The sequence below is a fragment of the Aspergillus heteromorphus genome (genome assembly GCF_003184545.1).
Source record: "Aspergillus heteromorphus CBS 117.55 chromosome Unknown BO70scaffold_15, whole genome shotgun sequence".
Classification (NCBI taxonomy): Eukaryota; Fungi; Ascomycota; class Eurotiomycetes; order Eurotiales; family Aspergillaceae; genus Aspergillus; species Aspergillus heteromorphus.
In genome coordinates this window covers 375,662-390,955 of record NW_020290420.1, presented here as the reverse complement: position 1 = coordinate 390,955, position 15,294 = coordinate 375,662, and the positions used below count along the sequence as shown (strand labels likewise).

The 15,294-nt window shown below is 53.6% G+C and overlaps 6 protein-coding genes across 6 annotated transcripts; 4 read left to right on the top strand and 2 right to left on the bottom strand.

Moving 5' to 3' along the window:
- Positions 1–1,780: 1,780 nt before the first annotated feature.
- On the bottom strand, positions 1,781–3,704 carry BO70DRAFT_371723 (tannase and feruloyl esterase; the record flags this gene model as incomplete). The annotated part of the gene is made up of 2 exons (XM_025544814.1): positions 1,781–3,388; positions 3,699–3,704. 2 exons carry the CDS (start codon positions 3,702–3,704, stop codon positions 1,781–1,783), a joined length of 1,614 nt encoding a protein of 537 aa, XP_025398689.1.
- A 1,360-nt stretch (positions 3,705–5,064) lies between these two features.
- Positions 5,065–6,220, bottom strand: BO70DRAFT_52769 (uncharacterized protein). Its single transcript, XM_025548518.1, has one exon. The coding sequence runs from the start codon at positions 5,895–5,897 to the stop codon at positions 5,220–5,222; it is 678 nt and encodes a 225-aa protein (XP_025398688.1). The 5' UTR covers positions 5,898–6,220; the 3' UTR covers positions 5,065–5,219.
- BO70DRAFT_52756 (uncharacterized protein) lies at positions 5,809–6,718 on the top strand. The gene has a single exon (XM_025548516.1). It carries the CDS (start codon positions 5,990–5,992, stop codon positions 6,494–6,496), a length of 507 nt encoding a protein of 168 aa, XP_025398687.1. The 5' UTR covers positions 5,809–5,989; the 3' UTR covers positions 6,497–6,718.
- BO70DRAFT_52759 (uncharacterized protein) lies at positions 6,221–7,077 on the top strand. Its single transcript, XM_025548517.1, has one exon. It carries the CDS (start codon positions 6,544–6,546, stop codon positions 7,006–7,008), a length of 465 nt encoding a protein of 154 aa, XP_025398686.1. The 5' UTR covers positions 6,221–6,543; the 3' UTR covers positions 7,009–7,077.
- A 175-nt stretch (positions 7,078–7,252) lies between these two features.
- Positions 7,253–11,116, top strand: BO70DRAFT_316371 (putative protein kinase). Its single transcript, XM_025540346.1, has 3 exons — positions 7,253–8,524; positions 8,582–10,480; positions 10,529–11,116. The coding sequence occupies exons 1-3, from the start codon at positions 7,386–7,388 to the stop codon at positions 10,728–10,730; spliced, it is 3,240 nt and encodes a 1,079-aa protein (XP_025398685.1). The 5' UTR covers positions 7,253–7,385; the 3' UTR covers positions 10,731–11,116.
- Positions 11,117–12,303: 1,187 nt separating this feature from the next.
- Positions 12,304–13,769, top strand: BO70DRAFT_52716 (eukaryotic translation initiation factor 4E). The gene is made up of 3 exons (XM_025548515.1): positions 12,304–12,419; positions 12,497–13,255; positions 13,315–13,769. The coding sequence occupies exons 1-3, from the start codon at positions 12,385–12,387 to the stop codon at positions 13,571–13,573; spliced, it is 1,053 nt and encodes a 350-aa protein (XP_025398684.1). The 5' UTR covers positions 12,304–12,384; the 3' UTR covers positions 13,574–13,769.
- Positions 13,770–15,294: the final 1,525 nt, after the last annotated feature.

The following is a 15,294-nucleotide window of genomic DNA, read 5'->3' as shown; positions in this document are numbered from 1 at the left end:
CCCCTTGAAAAAAAAAGATGAGGGAGGGGCGGAGATCTGCTACTTACTTACTTACCTTATCTACCTATCCACTCCAAGTTACCCTACCCTATCCTATCCCACCCATCTGTCATATGTTGCTTGCATTTTAGTGCTTTGCTTCTTTGCACTTTACTTCCTCGCTCACGGAGGAATTTTATTTCCTTCTTGGTTGGTTGATCCGTTGATCCGTTGATATGTTAATCCGTTGGTTGGTTTCTATCAAGATTAAGAATGATGGGGCTGTGATATGAGGCTGTGACATGAGAATGAGGAAGAAGAAGATGATGATGATGTTGATGATGTCGATGAGGTGATGTGAGATGAGGATATGTGCCCATCCACATGTTACACTGCACTGCACTGTACTGTACTGCACTGCACGTACTCCGCGGGTGAGATTTGATTTGAGATTCTATTTGATATTTGATTCGATTTGATTCGATTCGTTATGTTACTAAAGCAAGGTTTCTGGTGGATGGACTGTGGTGCATGGACTGTGGTGGCTGTGGTAGCTGTGCTGGTTGTGCTGGCTGTGATGGATTGACTACCGTGAATAAAGATCAAGATTCTCAATCGGGGAGGAGGATGATGTTTGTCAGTGTATCCAGATGCCTGTTATCTGCTGAGATGGTGGAGGTGGCGGTGGTGGTGATAGTGGGTCGTTTCGTTAATCTAATAATCCCTTGCTATGCTATTTTGTGTTCTTTTGTAGATTTGTATTTGTTGTAGTAGTTGTAGATTCTTCTTTTCTACATGGATATATATGGCAGTATATGAGTGTGGTACGTAGAGAATGAATACTAGTTAAGAGGAGAAAACGAGTGTTGTCCGGTTGAGTGCATGGTGGTCGGATCCGTGGTTTGGCCACGTTGGGGCATCTCGGGTCGAGTTTGTCTGTCTCCTGTGGCTGGGCCGTGGCGGCACTGTTGCGGGCAATGCAATGCTGTCGAGGTGTGTTTGGTTGGTGTCTTGGGTCTATCACCTTGGTCATGGCCATGGTCGGGACAGTTGCGGTTCTGGGGATATGGCGCTGGTAAGAACAGACTTGGAGCCGGTCTTCATCGGGGATAGATTTGCAGTGTTCCTTTCTTTGAATGCGGAAGAAGGAATCCCCCGCTGGGTAGATGACGTCCGTCGCTCAGGCATTTTGAGGGAATAATTGCTGCTGCGTACCTGGGTATGCCGGTAGTTAGTTAATGGAAACAAAGCCACTAAAAAGGTGTCGAAACACCAATATGATGGCTGTCATAATTATATACTTGCGAATAGGCCGAAAGTATATAAGGACGTTGCTGGAAACTTCGCAGTATTGGAGTTCGCTGGCACGCTGATGGAAGATGTCGGCAATCATTCACTCATCTTTTGGTAGTATAGAGACACAAGCTTTTTTCTCAGGACTTGGATATAAAAATTATGACGAGGCTGCCGGGCGGTTTGGATTGATAAAGGTCTAAGTACTAGTGAGCTGGGATGAGGAAAGACCGCAGAGGGATGAAGTCTTACTATGGTATATAACTACTATAAGTCGGAGGAGGCTTGATTCGAAAGGAAACGTCTTCGATCCCCTGATACGCGATCTACACTGGAAGCCTTCGAAATTACACATTTCGGAGTAGAGAGTGTGTGACCTCATCATGGTATTGATTAGATAGATAGAGCCTTATACTACAAGTGGGTTCCTGACCACGGAACTGTATGTACATCCAGGACCAGCCAGGCTGGCCACAGCAAGTCGGCTCAAAAGTCGGGGCTGAGAGCTCTAGTACAGGGAAGCACAGTGCCAGTTCTCGGCCTTGTTAGCATCACCGCTGCCGTTGTACTTGGCAAGCTTGGGGTGGGCGCAGATGGGTCTCTGCTTGTCGACACCATCGGCAACGACGTCGTTCTTGTACTTGGTGGGGATCAGGTAGTCGGGGGCAGTGCCGTTCTCAACCCAGGCCATGACGGCGCGGACAAGATCGTGCTTCTCGTCGTTGAAGCCGGGAACACCGAAGACGGTGCCGGAGAGGGACGCAGCCTGGCTGTCTCCGTTCATGTAGTAAGGAGCGCTCTGGTCGGTGGGGGTACCGGTGCAGTGCTCCATACCGGGGATGAGGAAGAAGCGGTAGAAGTCGTCAACGGGGACGTCCTGGGGACGGAGGGCTTCCTGGACGTGGTTGTAGAAGTAGAAAGAGGCGCCGGTGGCGATGGAAGGGTCGGAGTAACCGTGGTAGTGCAGGAGCTTACCGCCCTTCTCGTAGAAAGGAGCGATGTTGAAGTCGTCGGCGGTGGCGTTTCCGGGGTTCAGTCTGTCGGACAGCTCCAGGAGGGAGGGGTTCCAGTCCTCCCAGGTCCAGTCGCCGCCGATCTGGAGCATGTACTGGATGTAGGTGACGAAGTCGCTGTCAAGGGTAGGGGCGCCAACCTCCGTGCCGAGGGTGTATCCGGGGAAGCCCAGGGTGTCGTTGGCCTCAACCCAGGGGTTGAACATCTTGTTGACGGTCTCCATCTGGGCGGCGGTCACGCAGGTGTCGTTGGAGGAGGTGGCATTGCACATCACGGGAGTCGGGTCGAAGACACATCCGAGGGGGTTCTGGAGGATGTTGTCGACCAGACCATCCTGAGGATCACACTGCTTCAGGATCTCATCCTGAACGGCAGTCATCCGGTCATCGGTGACGTGGTAGTCGGCCGTCTCGGGAAGGTTCCAGATGGCAGTAAGGACGTTCCACAGCTGCTGGTGAGTCGTCCACCAGGCGGGAGCGCCGGCAATGACACCGTCAAAGTCCTCCGGGTACATCTCAACCTCCTTGAGACCCTGCTTACCGCCGGCGGAGCAACCGCGGTAGTAGCTGTAGGAGATGTTCTGGTCGTAGTAGCCCTTGGTGACCTCCTTTCCGTTCACGACGGCGTTGTGGAGGGCACGGTAACCCCAGTTGGCAAGGGCAGCCTCGTTGTGGTATCCGAAGCTTCCATTGTTGCCCTCATGACCCGTATCAGTCGACACACTGGCAAAACCGTACCACATGGTGTTGATGATGGAAGACCAGCCGACGGAGCCGGAGAATTCACCGTTACCAACAGCCATGAACCGTCCGTTCCACTCGTCGGGAAGGGCAAAGCCCACGCTGTGCTGGGTGTTGTTGGGCAGGGAGATGTTTGCCTGGGCAACGCAACCTGCCAGGGGAAGCTCATAGGCGCTGATGCCCATGGGATCGGAGGTCAGGCCGTAGTTGTATTCAATGGGAGGGGTGAAGTTGTAGCCCTTCTCGTAGTGGTCGGCGTAGAAGACCGTGGAGTTCTTGGGGAGAAACTTGGCGATAGTATCGACGTTGCAGTTGCTCTTGGCCGCAACCACGCCGGCGGCGGCGAGGGCAATGGGAGCTGACTTCATTGTAAAGGAAAGAATGACAAGGAAGATCAAAGGATGTAAGAATGAGAGACTGGTAGACCTATGTCGGATATGATATCTCGAGTCAAGAAGAGGGCGAGAGCTGCTTTTATATGGTCGTAGAGGATGCCACGGTACGGTCATCTAACGGTTCATCGAGCTCCTCTCGGGAACAATTGCCGCAACGGGGAAAGGACATGAGAAATTCGTATGTCCAGAAGCATATGGATCTTCGGATCTAGGTATGTGCCTGGAACCAATGGGGACAGGGCCGGCACGCCGGAAGGCCATCTCGTTGGCAGTTCGCCTCCATACTAACGTGCTCCTCCGTTTCGATGTTCTACATAGGCACGCAATAGCATCGGTTCCCTACTTGCTGTTTCAGACGTTGTTCTGCCGATGGTTGCCAGAAGGGGGAAAGTCTCCGCTGCAAAAGCAACCCCACTTAACGGCAGGCCTTCGAGAACCTTATCGTGGACAAAGCTTGTCCCTCTTGTAAGCTTAAAGCATGCTTAATCTGTAGTCCCACCATTTGACTTCTGCACAGAAAAATAAAAGCTGACGACGTGTTTCCACCTGGGGCCTTGGTCTCTAACATATTCAAAACGGTACCCCGAGGTTCGGATGGCTCTGAGCCCTAGGTACCAAGGTCGAGTATTGGTCGAGGACTGGATGTTAGCCTGGCCAGTGTCGATCACTTCTGCATTTCGGAACCACCCCCGTGCGTGCTTCCGTCTTCGGAAGTACTAAGGAACTGCGTGAAAACACTCCATCGCTGCGGAGATTGCTCCTAGTACTGTGTGTAGTGCGGCATGATCTGGATAGATTCACAGCGAATTGCTGTTGCCTGATACTCCATGCCAGTGAGTGCATTGCGGCCTCCGACGGAACTTATACCGTCCAAACTGTTGGGGCTTTGGGGCTATGCGAGAGGAGTGTCATAAGACGAGTTTAATTGGCGACTGACTGATGGACCTCCTTGGAGCAAGAAAGGTCAGGCCCTCCGAATGACATGCTTTTAGACATATTGGTTGGCGGCTCCAGTAGCACATAATTTCTAGTCTTTCCACAGACGTCGGCGACATGTTATATTGGTATATGGCACAGTTCCTTGACCGTCTGGGTGTAGAGATCTGCTACTGGCCGATCTGGTATCGATACTGAGCTCCAGGCACGGCCGGGTTGGCGCGCAAGGCGTAGAAAATGAAATGCGCAATTTCAGCAAGAGCATCAGTCACCGTGATCGAGTATGAGGTTAGCCCATTCAACCCAGCAACATTTCGAAGGGCCCAGAAATCCAGGATACCAACTCATGCTCCGATGCCCGATGTCCGATGTCCGTATATTTGTTTCCAGAACCGTTTCACTTTACCAAGGCAACCGATGGGATATGTGCCTTCAGCCTTCTAGGCTATAGTGGAGACTTCCATCGATCCCGGATCCCAGGGTCTAGCGCGGAGTCTCCAAGAGATTACGTTTGCAATGACTTGGTCCTTCGCTCTCTAGCCAGGCCGTAGGCTCCATGCCTATCGGTGTAGTTTCTGTGATGAGAACAGTCAACTTCTTGAGCCTAATCATCGCAAGACGGAATCATGGTTGTAGGAAGGTAGGTCTTGTAAGCCAGGTAATGGCCATGGTGGTGCGTACGGAATGGTTTTCCGTGGGGGTTTCCGCAGCGGAAATGAAAAGGTGCGCAAGTGGTCTAACGCGTCCCACCGACTCTTAGCCAAAACCGGAGTAGCGCCGACCCGGTTAGTCCGGCTCCGGAGCACGTGATCCCGGGGGGCTTCCCCCAAGTTGCTCGACGCTTATGGCCACCCTTGACCTGTCACCAAATCAACAAGAGCCCGTATGCCAACTGTCCTCCACCTTCTGGTATATCTCGTCTCTCGGCCGCCACTGGAGGCCTCCGAAACATCAGAGGCATGTCTAGAGCTCGTCTGCGTATCATCCGAGCCTGCCGGGGTGGCCCTGGCCACGTACATCCACGATGTGTCTCGCTGGGTTGGACCTGAAGTCCCCCCATCACCACCCCCCCACCGCCTACATACACGTCATGAGCGGCCACGTCGCGATCCCTACGATATCGTCCATAAATATCGGCTTCTCGAGTGGTATCTGATGGCAAATATACCCCAGGGCGGATCTGCGATAGTTCTTCACCCCGACCAACGATGCGGTTCCAAGGCCATGTTGTTCGTCGGGGAAAGTCGGATTCCCGAGATGGCTCGATGACCCCATCCCGACCATGGCTGATAGGTACGTACACCGCAGCTTCTAACTCCAACCCTCCAAAAGTGGTGAGGGCGTGGCAAGGCTGGTGATAATAGGAAGATCCTGCACTTGTTTCCCCCCTCACGCCCCAGCTTGCTTTAAAGTCACCATGGCGTCTCAAGTTCCCTGGGTGGCAAGTTCCCATCAGTGTGGACAGTTCTGAGTAATAGAGGAGGACGACATCGTCCTCCGCGATACTTGGTTTCTCCCTTCCATTCTTAGGAAGGCTCATTTACCGTATTCTCGGTTACTCAAAGACGTCACGAATGCCAATCAGCATGGCGCCGCTGCGGCTATCCCGACCCTAGTGCTGTTCAATCCACGATGGGGTGTATGCAGGCCTCGACATGCTTAAACCGCGAACACACGCGATATCCTCGGAGCGCTCACCATGGCTCAACAGTTGCTACACTTCCGGGCTGTTGGCGATCTACTAACATGATTGATTCGCTCTGGATGTTGCGAAACTTCAGTTACGTGCCAAAACTGCCACGGCTCACCCGAGGCAGGTTTCTTTTGATTTGTTCGTTGCAGTTTTTTCAAATTCGGTTGGTTTATTTGCTCCCCGTAGATAGGTATGCTGTGTTTCTGGCACGGAAGGGTTTATTTCTCCTCTGCCGGCGAGCAACCAAAGCCGATATATACAGGCAAGGGGTCCTGAAGAAGGCGGGGAAAGTCATGGAGAAAACGCAGGCGACCAAACAGGGAGGGGAACAAGCGAACCGGCCCCGGGTCAAAACGCACCACCAATCTGCAGAGGGGCGAGCCGGGGAAAGAACACGGAACGAGGAAATGAAGCATCCGGACGAAGAAGGAAGAAGAAGAACCTGATTAAAGCCCCCCTTTGCCCAGGCAGACAATAGCCACGGTTGGGGTCCATGGCCGTGAATGCCTTTGGGGGGGGGGGAAGTGGTACGCGGCAGGCAACATCCAGATTATTTGGGGGATTCGACTGGGGCGTTTCCCCGTACCCCGGCCAGAGCGCTCAAAGGGTCGTTCGTCTTTCGGACAGCCACCACCACAAGCTGTCTCCCGGGTTGAACCAGGCCTCAAGGCCTCAAGCCAACGGCATCGTAGTAGTCAGAGAGGCCTCTTCGCAGACCTGGGGGCTCAGCGGACCGCCGGTGTTGGTGAACCCCAAGTCCCCGTCCCCGTCAGTCACGGTCACGGTCACGGTCACAGTCACCCGCAGGGCTCTCTTCACTAAAAGCTCCCGCCATCAAAGTAGACTCCCGCCCATCACAACACCTCGACCGGTGTTGGTGGTTCGTATTGTTATTGTGTTAGTGGTTTACCCACCAAACCCGCCAGAAGGAGCGAGTAACACGCAGGACAAAGGCTGAAGAGGTGCGTCTGCCCCCCTTCCGGAGTCTGCAATTTTTTTAATCTCTCTCTCCTCAGTTTTGAGGTCTTCTTACTAATTGACGGACTGCATATCTCCCCAGGTTGATACTTACTATCCCTCTCTCCCCCCCCCCCCCCCCCAACCCGGAAAAACCAGTCTTCCGCACCACCCAATCCCCGACAGAAAGACTTCTGTGAACGCCGGCCGAACACACGCCCGCCAGCCAGCCTAGACGAAGGCCAGGCTCCACCGCATTACCCTACGCTTACTACATCTACATGCGAATCTCCTCCTCCGTCAGTGGGCCGGTCGATTTGATCCCTGCTGCCTTCCTCTCCCTTTATACTTGACCCCGATGCAGCTGAAGGCGAATACATGGCTGGGTCCCGCAGGAGTCCGGTGTTGAGAGACCCGTGGAGAGCCGGCAGCGACACTAGAGACCAGAGAGACCGGGAAAGACACCGGCCTCGAGGCTCCTACCGTGGTGATAGAGGACGGGACAAATTTCGCGACCGCGAGGGTCGTCGCGGTTCCAAAGAGGGCAGGCCGGATCATCCTCCACGGTCGCCGCCACCGCGTCCTTTCCCACCCCCCGACCACGAGCCTCGTCAGCACCGTGATTTTTCACCGAATCCCGTCTCCGCTCGCGGTTCCCCTGGTCTTCCACACTCGGAGCCCTACCCTGGTCGGAAGACTGACCGGCATCGCTCACCCTTGCCCGCCGACCATCATCCAGACCTCAACCCGCGCCATTCGTTTGACAGAAACTACCGCAGAGACGACTCGCCGTCCGCACCTCCCTCCAAACGCAAAAGAACACGGAGTCCCTCTCCCGCAGGCTTCGACCATCATCCCAACCGCCCGGGCCATCGTTATCCCCCCTCGAATTTCAGTGACGACCTAGATCGCGGTTTCCCATCCAACAGGCGAGGGCGATATCTCGGTCGCGGTAGGCCGGGTCGAAGACCGGCCCCTCGACGCGGAATCGAGCGGCGTGGGCCCGGTGGTCGACGTCGAACTCCTCCTCCGCCATCAAGGCGCTCGCGGTCCCCCATCCGTGGAGGAAAATCTTACACGTATCCGCGTCGCCGCTTCCACAGCCCCCTCCCCGAGGACGATCACGAGGACGGTCCCCGCTACCGGTCACTATCTCGCCATTCCGCGCAGTCGGACGATTCGAGATTGTCTGCAGACTCTCGTCCTGACTCTCGCCGCGACTCTCTGGGTGATATGGCAATCCACTCCACAAGGGGCCCCCGGTCCATAGCGGGTGACTCATACAGGTCCTCTTCTCCGCCCCGGGAACCCTCAGGGCGTGATGCCGACAATGTTAGTGGTTCGGTAAACGGAGAGGGCGCGCGCGATTCATTCCAGCGTCCGCGCACATCTCGACCGTATGCTGATACCCAACATTCGGGATCACTGCAAAACGCCACACCAACTAATTCTTATCACGGCTCTCCGCAGCCGGGCTCTCCATACTCAAGCGGTCGCGGTGGACGGGGTCCTCACGGGTAAGTCAATCTGGTACTTCTGCTCTCAATGTGACGCTAATTCCACGATTCGCCCAGTCCTTCCTCTCCGTATCGACCAAACAATTATACCACAGGCGGCCCACAAAGTCGAGGCCCGTCACCTTATTCCGGACCTTCCTACCGTGGCGGCCATTCAGGGTACCGTGGCAACTATCAAGGCCCCAGCGGCGACCGCCGCTACCCCAATGCTGGACCCCAAAGTCACAAAAATGGGCCTTTACCGCATGGACGGAGTAGTTTCAACAAAGCACACTGGAAGGTCCCGAGCTCGCGAGGTCGAGAAGGCCCTTCTAGCCCTGTCGAATCGCATGGGAGACCGTCACAAAGCCCGCCCCCGCCTCCGGTGGATGAGGCACGTCCGCATGCTGACGAAAGTGATGATCGGCTTGAACTTCCAGGTAACGACCCCCGAGCTGATTCTGACGGGTCGAAGGCCGTCACAGAGGGAGGTGCTCAAGCCAATACACTCCCTACCGCACAACCCGACACTTCTGCCACCCCCAGCAAAGGAGGCAAGATCAGCTTCGCCTTTAAGGCCAAGGCTGCCCCAGCTCCAGCGACTAAACCAGTTCCAGACTTGGCTCAGCGAATGCTAGCACGAGAGCCACCTCCGCGTGCTGCTGAGCCTCCTCCCCGTAATAGATTGTCTAGTGGTCCTCCATCAAAGTTCAAGCCCGACCCACGCTTTGATCGTCGTGACCGCGATCGGGATAGGGACCGAGACCGGGACCGCCATCGCGATAGAGACCGAGGGAGAGACCGCAGAGACTTCCGTGATCCGCGTGGCTTCCGTGAACCGCGAGATCCACGCGACTACAAAAGGGAGGATCGTCGATTTGATCCTCGCAGTGACAGACGAAGGGGCGACAGAAGACCAGACTTCCGCCCTGAGCGCCGCCGCGAGCGTTCTCCTGAACCGCGCTCTCCTGAACCGCGCTCTCCTGAGCCATCGAAGAAGCAATCGAAGATCTTGACTCGTCCCAAGCCACGCCCTGTACTCTCTGAAGAGTTTGCAAAATCCGACTCTGTCTACTACCGCAAGCCTGGTAATGAGTCGGTCATTGGTGCTGGTACCTATGGCAAGGTGTTCAAGGCCATCCATGTCTACACGCAACGAAAAGTGGCGCTCAAGAAAATACGAATGGAAGGCGAGAAGGACGGATTTCCGGTTACGGCTGTACGCGAGATCAAGCTGCTGCAACATCTTCGTAACAACAACGTCGTCAGTTTGCTGGAGGTCATGGTCGAGAGGAACGAGTGTTTTATGGTGTTTGAATATCTGTCACATGATCTTACCGGCCTGATCAACCACCCTACATTCACGCTGACAGCAGCCCATAAAAAGGACCTAGCCAAGCAGATGTTTGAGGGCTTGAATTACTTGCACCACCGGGGCGTCATGCATCGCGACATCAAAGCTGCCAATATCCTCATCAGCAACCGTGGGCAATTGAAATATGCCGACTTCGGATTAGCCCGGTTTTTCTCCAAGAGTCGCCAACTGGATTACACGAACCGGGTCATCACGATATGGTATCGCCCACCTGAACTCCTCCTCGGTGAAACCAGATATGGCCCTGCCGTTGATGTCTGGAGTGCGGCCTGTGTATATGTCGAGATATTTACGAAGAAAGCCGTCTTCCCTGGCGAAGGGGGAGAGATCAGTCAATTGGAGAAGCTCTACAACTCCCTTGGCACACCCACCCGCCAAGAGTGGCCCGATATCGTGGAGATGCCCTGGTTCGAGCTGATGCGGCCAACCGAGCGGAGGAAGAGGATCTTTGAAGATGTGTACCGGGATGTCCTGTCACCAGCTGCCTTGGACTTGGTCTCTCAGATCTTCCGCTACGACCCTGCGAAACGGCCCAGCACGGAGGAGATTTTGACGCACCCATACTTTGTCTCGGAGCAGCCAACCCCTCAGCAAGCCATTGAGTAAGTTCCGGTCCGTTGTTTCTATGTGATCTAGCTAACCCTTCCAAGGCTGGAGAATATCGAAGGCGATTGGCATGAGTTTGAGTCGAAGGCCCTCCGCCGCGAGAAGGACAAAGAGCGGCGCGCGGAGTACCAGCGAGACAAGGAAAAGCGCAAGGGAGGACCCTCGGCACCTCCAAGCGAGAGGGATCCCAAGCGCGTTAAGCAGGATGGGTCCGACGGCCTACCATATGCGCAACACATCGAATAGAGCTTTGTCTACTCCGGAAATTCAAAGCCTGAGCAGTGTTGCCTCAATTCACCAACTCCGGCCCGTCCATTACATTGAAATGACAGCCTGGGAACTCGCACCATGACGCGCCACGCCGTGCTGGTTTTTGCAAGCGATCGCCCGCCCTACGACTTCCTTCATGTGTCCACCTCCCTACCACGTTCCTTCCCCGTTTAATACACCTACCTACGATGCCGCGCGCAACATGACTGGAACGGACGACATTTGACATCATCTTTCTTAGGGGTTCATTCCGGATGGTATTTATGGTTCTGCATCATTATTCAAAGCCGGTAATTTGTCTTCCAAGCGCATTTGTTTCGTGCTAGTGTATAGATTCGCTTAACATAACAATGCTTTGCCACCATGTATTATCTTCTCGTAATCCCGGCAGGAAGGAACAGGCGTAAGGAACCATGGGCGATGTCACCGGGTCGCGCGTAGTAGTCTAGGGCGACGTACTCCCGTCCAGATGGGTAGGCTTGTCAAGGAACGAGGGAATCTACGAGGCGGCCACGTCAGCGACTGAGCAGACAGAAAGCAATTGACGACGCGAGCGAGTTGGGGGCAATCAGACTTTGCCTTTTGAACCTCACACTCAACCAGCAACAGACCGTTTGACCGGCAGTGTAGGAGCGGTTGAGCACCTCGGATTACCAGAGAATGTAAATTCAAAGCTTCATCATGCAGCGTAGGATAACAGATCGGGGACCAGCGGACCGCCCGACAAGGAAAGAAGGGGCGTACCAACCTAATTGGCTTCTACGAGGCCTGGGAAGTTCGGCTCCCAGGGGCGGCTGCTACGTCTCTCTAAATAGATCCTAAATAGATCCACACATTCCATCACGGTAAACATCACACCGATGAATTAGAAAGGAACTGTCCCGTCAATCAGGTCATCAACGCATCATGGAGCCGGAGAGGCCCTCGTGATGATGGTTTTAGATGCGGGTGTTATTCTCGACACACTCATCGGAATCGCCAGTGCAGTGAGAATTCGACAGAATCAAAAGTGTGCAGCCAGCGATGATTTGAGTTGGTGGTCTTGGGTTATTATAGAAGAAAGAAAGGAAGAGGAAGAGGCGAGAAAAATCGGCGAAGAAAAGGGACGCGCCTCGGACAAACGACGGAGCGGGCGGGCGGGCGGACGCCGGCGGGCCCCGCGCTGATTGGGTGGCGGCGGCTGGCTGTGGTCGTCTTCGCAGCGTCCAGTTCTTCACCACTTCCGCCAGGCTCAATTCCGCATTTCTTCCCTTCCCTTCCCTTCCTTCCCCCCCCAACCCCACGTACAACTCCCTAACTCCCATCTCTCCTCGTCACGTTCACGATCACGATCACGATTCCTCCTCACACATCCCTATCCCTCCTCCCCCCCCCCCCCCCCGGATCTTTTCTCTCGCCTTCATCCCCGCATTATTTCCCCTAACCCTCGGCCGCGTCGCACGCATCCTCCTCGTTAATCCCACCTAATTTTCCCCTCTTGCCTGTTGCACGCCAATTCCCTCCTCCCGCTGTCCGTCTTCTCGCCCGCGATATCGAATTCGTTTTTCCTCTCCCCGAGTTGCCGACCGCCGGATCCTGTGTCCCCCGCTGATGACCGCTCGCCCTCGGAGCTGTCTCAGTAGCTATCTCCATGGATAACGCAAACCTCTGGACTCGCCGATCCAAGTATGTCTCCGTCCCACACATTGGGGTTGGCCCAATGCGGACCGACTGAACTAACCTTTTTCTCGCGGCATTGCCAGTAACTCCAAGCTATCTCTGTCCATGGCAGGGACGGAGGGCGCTAGAGTTGAACTTCCCCGCGCCACCAAGCGTTTCGGCCCAGATAGCTCCCACGGCGGTCGATCCAATCCTTTCAACGCCCTCTCCCCCCTCTCCGGCGGCGTGTCCTCCCCGTCCACAAACGCCTCCTCCGCATTCGGCTTGGGCTCCGGCGCCTTTGCGTCGTTCGGGGCTCCCAAAACTCCCGGAGGATCCTCCGACGTCAAGACTCCTGGTGAGAAGCGTGACAACCCGGTCGACCAGGCATCCCTCGCGGCGTTGGAGGCCGGCAAAGGTAAGGGCGCGGCCTTTGCGCTCAGGGAGCACCCGCTCAAGTCTACCTGGATCATCTGGTACCGACCGCCCACGCCCAAATACTCCGATTACGAAAAGTCTACCATCCCGCTTGCGTCCATATCCTCGGTGGAGGGTTTCTGGTCGATCTACTCGCACCTCAAGAGACCCTCCCTTCTCCCCACTGTCTCCGACTACCACATCTTCAAGAAGGGCATCCGTCCCGTATGGGAAGACGATGCCAACAAGAAGGGCGGGAAGTGGGTGGTGCGGTTGAAGAAGGGAGTGGCGGACCGGTATTGGGAGGATCTTCTGCTGGCTATGGTCGGTGATCAGTTTGCGGAGGCTGGCGATGAGGTCTGCGGTGCTGTGCTCAGTGTCCGGAGCGGGGAGGATGTTCTCAACGTGTGGACGCGGATCGATGGCGGGCGGAACATCAAGATTAGGTATGTCTAGTTTGAAGTCGGTGCGCCCGGAAACTGCGGTATGCTAATGCATCATCCAGGGAGACAATTAAACGTCTGCTTAACTTCCCGGTCGACACCAACCTCATCTGGAAGAGCCACGACGACAGCATTGCCCAACGCTCAGCCATCGACCAGGCTCGTCAGGATAAAGCCGGCAACCCCAGCCACCATCACCACCACCATCATCACCACAACCACAACAACAACCAACAACACCACCAGCTGGGCGGCGATCGACGAAGAGCCACGGCGAATGACGACTCTACGGGGGACAAAGGAAAGGGACCGGCGTCTTGACATGCTTAGCCCGGTTTTTATTAGGGTCCTGTATAGTAAAGGAAACGAAAATCTCATTTGGGACGATACGATTTGGGATCGGGGCATCATTTGGGGCGAATTACTTTTGCGTCTGATTTCGATTTGGGTGTTCATGTCCATTTCTTTTTCTTTCTCTTCTTCCGTCCTCCTATTTTTCATTCGCGAGATGCGACGATGCGATGCGATGCGATGCGATGCGATGCTATACGCAAGGTGGGACGCAAATCACTGGTGCTCGGATGGGATGAAGCGTAACTACTGCTATTACTGCTATACTTAGTACTACTGGACTGACTGACCGAAATACCACGGCTTGACCGGAAGGATTCTGTCTGAGGAAATATTGTCGATCTGCTATACTACCTACCTACTTATTTCTTACTAGATACTAGTAACCTTACACTACATGTTCGTAGATACCCTAGTCTGTACAGTTGGTCGGTTACACGTATGTAGGTTTGTTTGTAGTAGATAGGCAGGCTAGGTACAGGATTTGCTGCCCGTCGCGCTCGATCTAGTTTAGTTACCTGGAGTCGATCATGCATCTAATTTAATTCTCCGAGGCCGTGCTGGCTACTTACCTAGCTAGCTAGCACGACCTCCTCCCGCCTTTTCCAGCCACGTTCATATCATTGGCACATACACCGTACATCATCCCGTCACTCCATCTGGCATCATGGCGTGATCCGTGACGCGCGATGCATGATGACATCCTGTCTTTTTTATATCTATCTATCTGGTCTGGTGACTTTTCATCCCCACATCTTATTTTTGTTATTATGGTTTCGTCATCGTATTATTATTGGTACTGTCTAACAATATTCTTGGGAGGGGAGTTTGAGGCTTGTGTTTATTTGTAATGGCTAGTTGACATAAGTGTAGAAGCGGTGTATGTAAATTCCTCTCTTTTTTTTATATTTTATTTGATTTCATCTTATCTGGTCTGTTTCTATCTTTTTGCTTGGCCAGGAAGAGAGTGTTCAATCTTGAAAATGTCGCAAGAGTCGACTGTGGGGGGTAGAGTGTAAAGGAGTTAGTTATACACAGGTGGGTTGAACCTTGAAATCTTACCTACAAGTGGCCCTAATCATAAGGTAGGTTTTCATGGCGGGACAGGGTAAGGTACAGATTTTACTGCTTGGGTGAATACACAATTGGTGTTTCAATGTGTAGAGGTGAGATGACGGGTTTTATTCTCTTTTTATACTCCATATATGGGGTATATTCTATAGTAGTGACATGGTTGTCGGTGGTTTTTCACATACACGGTCAGTTATTGGCCTTGGGGAGAAATTAGGGGTTAACTTAGCCCTGAGGTGTCTATTGATAGCATTCTGTTGTTATTAACTTTGATAATTGGTAGTTTCAAAGGTTTTTGTCAGCTTTTGTAGTATCTTTGTGGGTGTTCTTTATTTTTACCCTGGGGGTGTTGGTGTGTTAACATGCACTAAGACACCCGTAACACTACTATATATAAGTACTATCTGGAGGAACAAAAGCTTGTGTTCTTTTTCTCAACAATAATGATGTTAAAATAGTAACCAGATACTATGGTCTGTTTAAGAAGCATGTACCAGATACTGTCTGGCTTTGTGAGTCCCTTATTTTGATCAGCTCTCAAGATATTTAAATAAAGAAGGATAAGACTGATGCACAAGGATGGAGTCTATACCCTTGTTCAATAGTTTCACGCTAGGTAT

Coding starts and splice junctions, on each gene's coding strand:
- BO70DRAFT_52716 (XM_025548515.1), top strand. CDS start 12,385: ATGGATAACGCAAACCTCTGGACTCGCCGATCCAA. Junction 12,420..12,496: donor CTCTGGACTCGCCGATCCAA/GTATGTCTCCGT, acceptor CGGCATTGCCAG/TAACTCCAAGCTATCTCTGT. Junction 13,256..13,314: donor GGGCGGAACATCAAGATTAG/GTATGTCTAGTT, acceptor TGCATCATCCAG/GGAGACAATTAAACGTCTGC.
- BO70DRAFT_52756 (XM_025548516.1), top strand. CDS start 5,990: ATGGGGTGTATGCAGGCCTCGACATGCTTAAACCGCGAACACACGCGA.
- BO70DRAFT_52759 (XM_025548517.1), top strand. CDS start 6,544: ATGGCCGTGAATGCCTTTGGGGGGGGGGGAAGTGGTACGCGGCAGGCA.
- BO70DRAFT_52769 (XM_025548518.1), bottom strand. CDS start 5,897: ATGAGCCTTCCTAAGAATGGAAGGGAGAAACCAAGTATCGCGGAGGAC.
- BO70DRAFT_316371 (XM_025540346.1), top strand. CDS start 7,386: ATGGCTGGGTCCCGCAGGAGTCCGGTGTTGAGAGACCCGTGGAGAGCC. Junction 8,525..8,581: donor GGTGGACGGGGTCCTCACGG/GTAAGTCAATCT, acceptor CGATTCGCCCAG/TCCTTCCTCTCCGTATCGAC. Junction 10,481..10,528: donor ACCCCTCAGCAAGCCATTGA/GTAAGTTCCGGT, acceptor AACCCTTCCAAG/GCTGGAGAATATCGAAGGCG.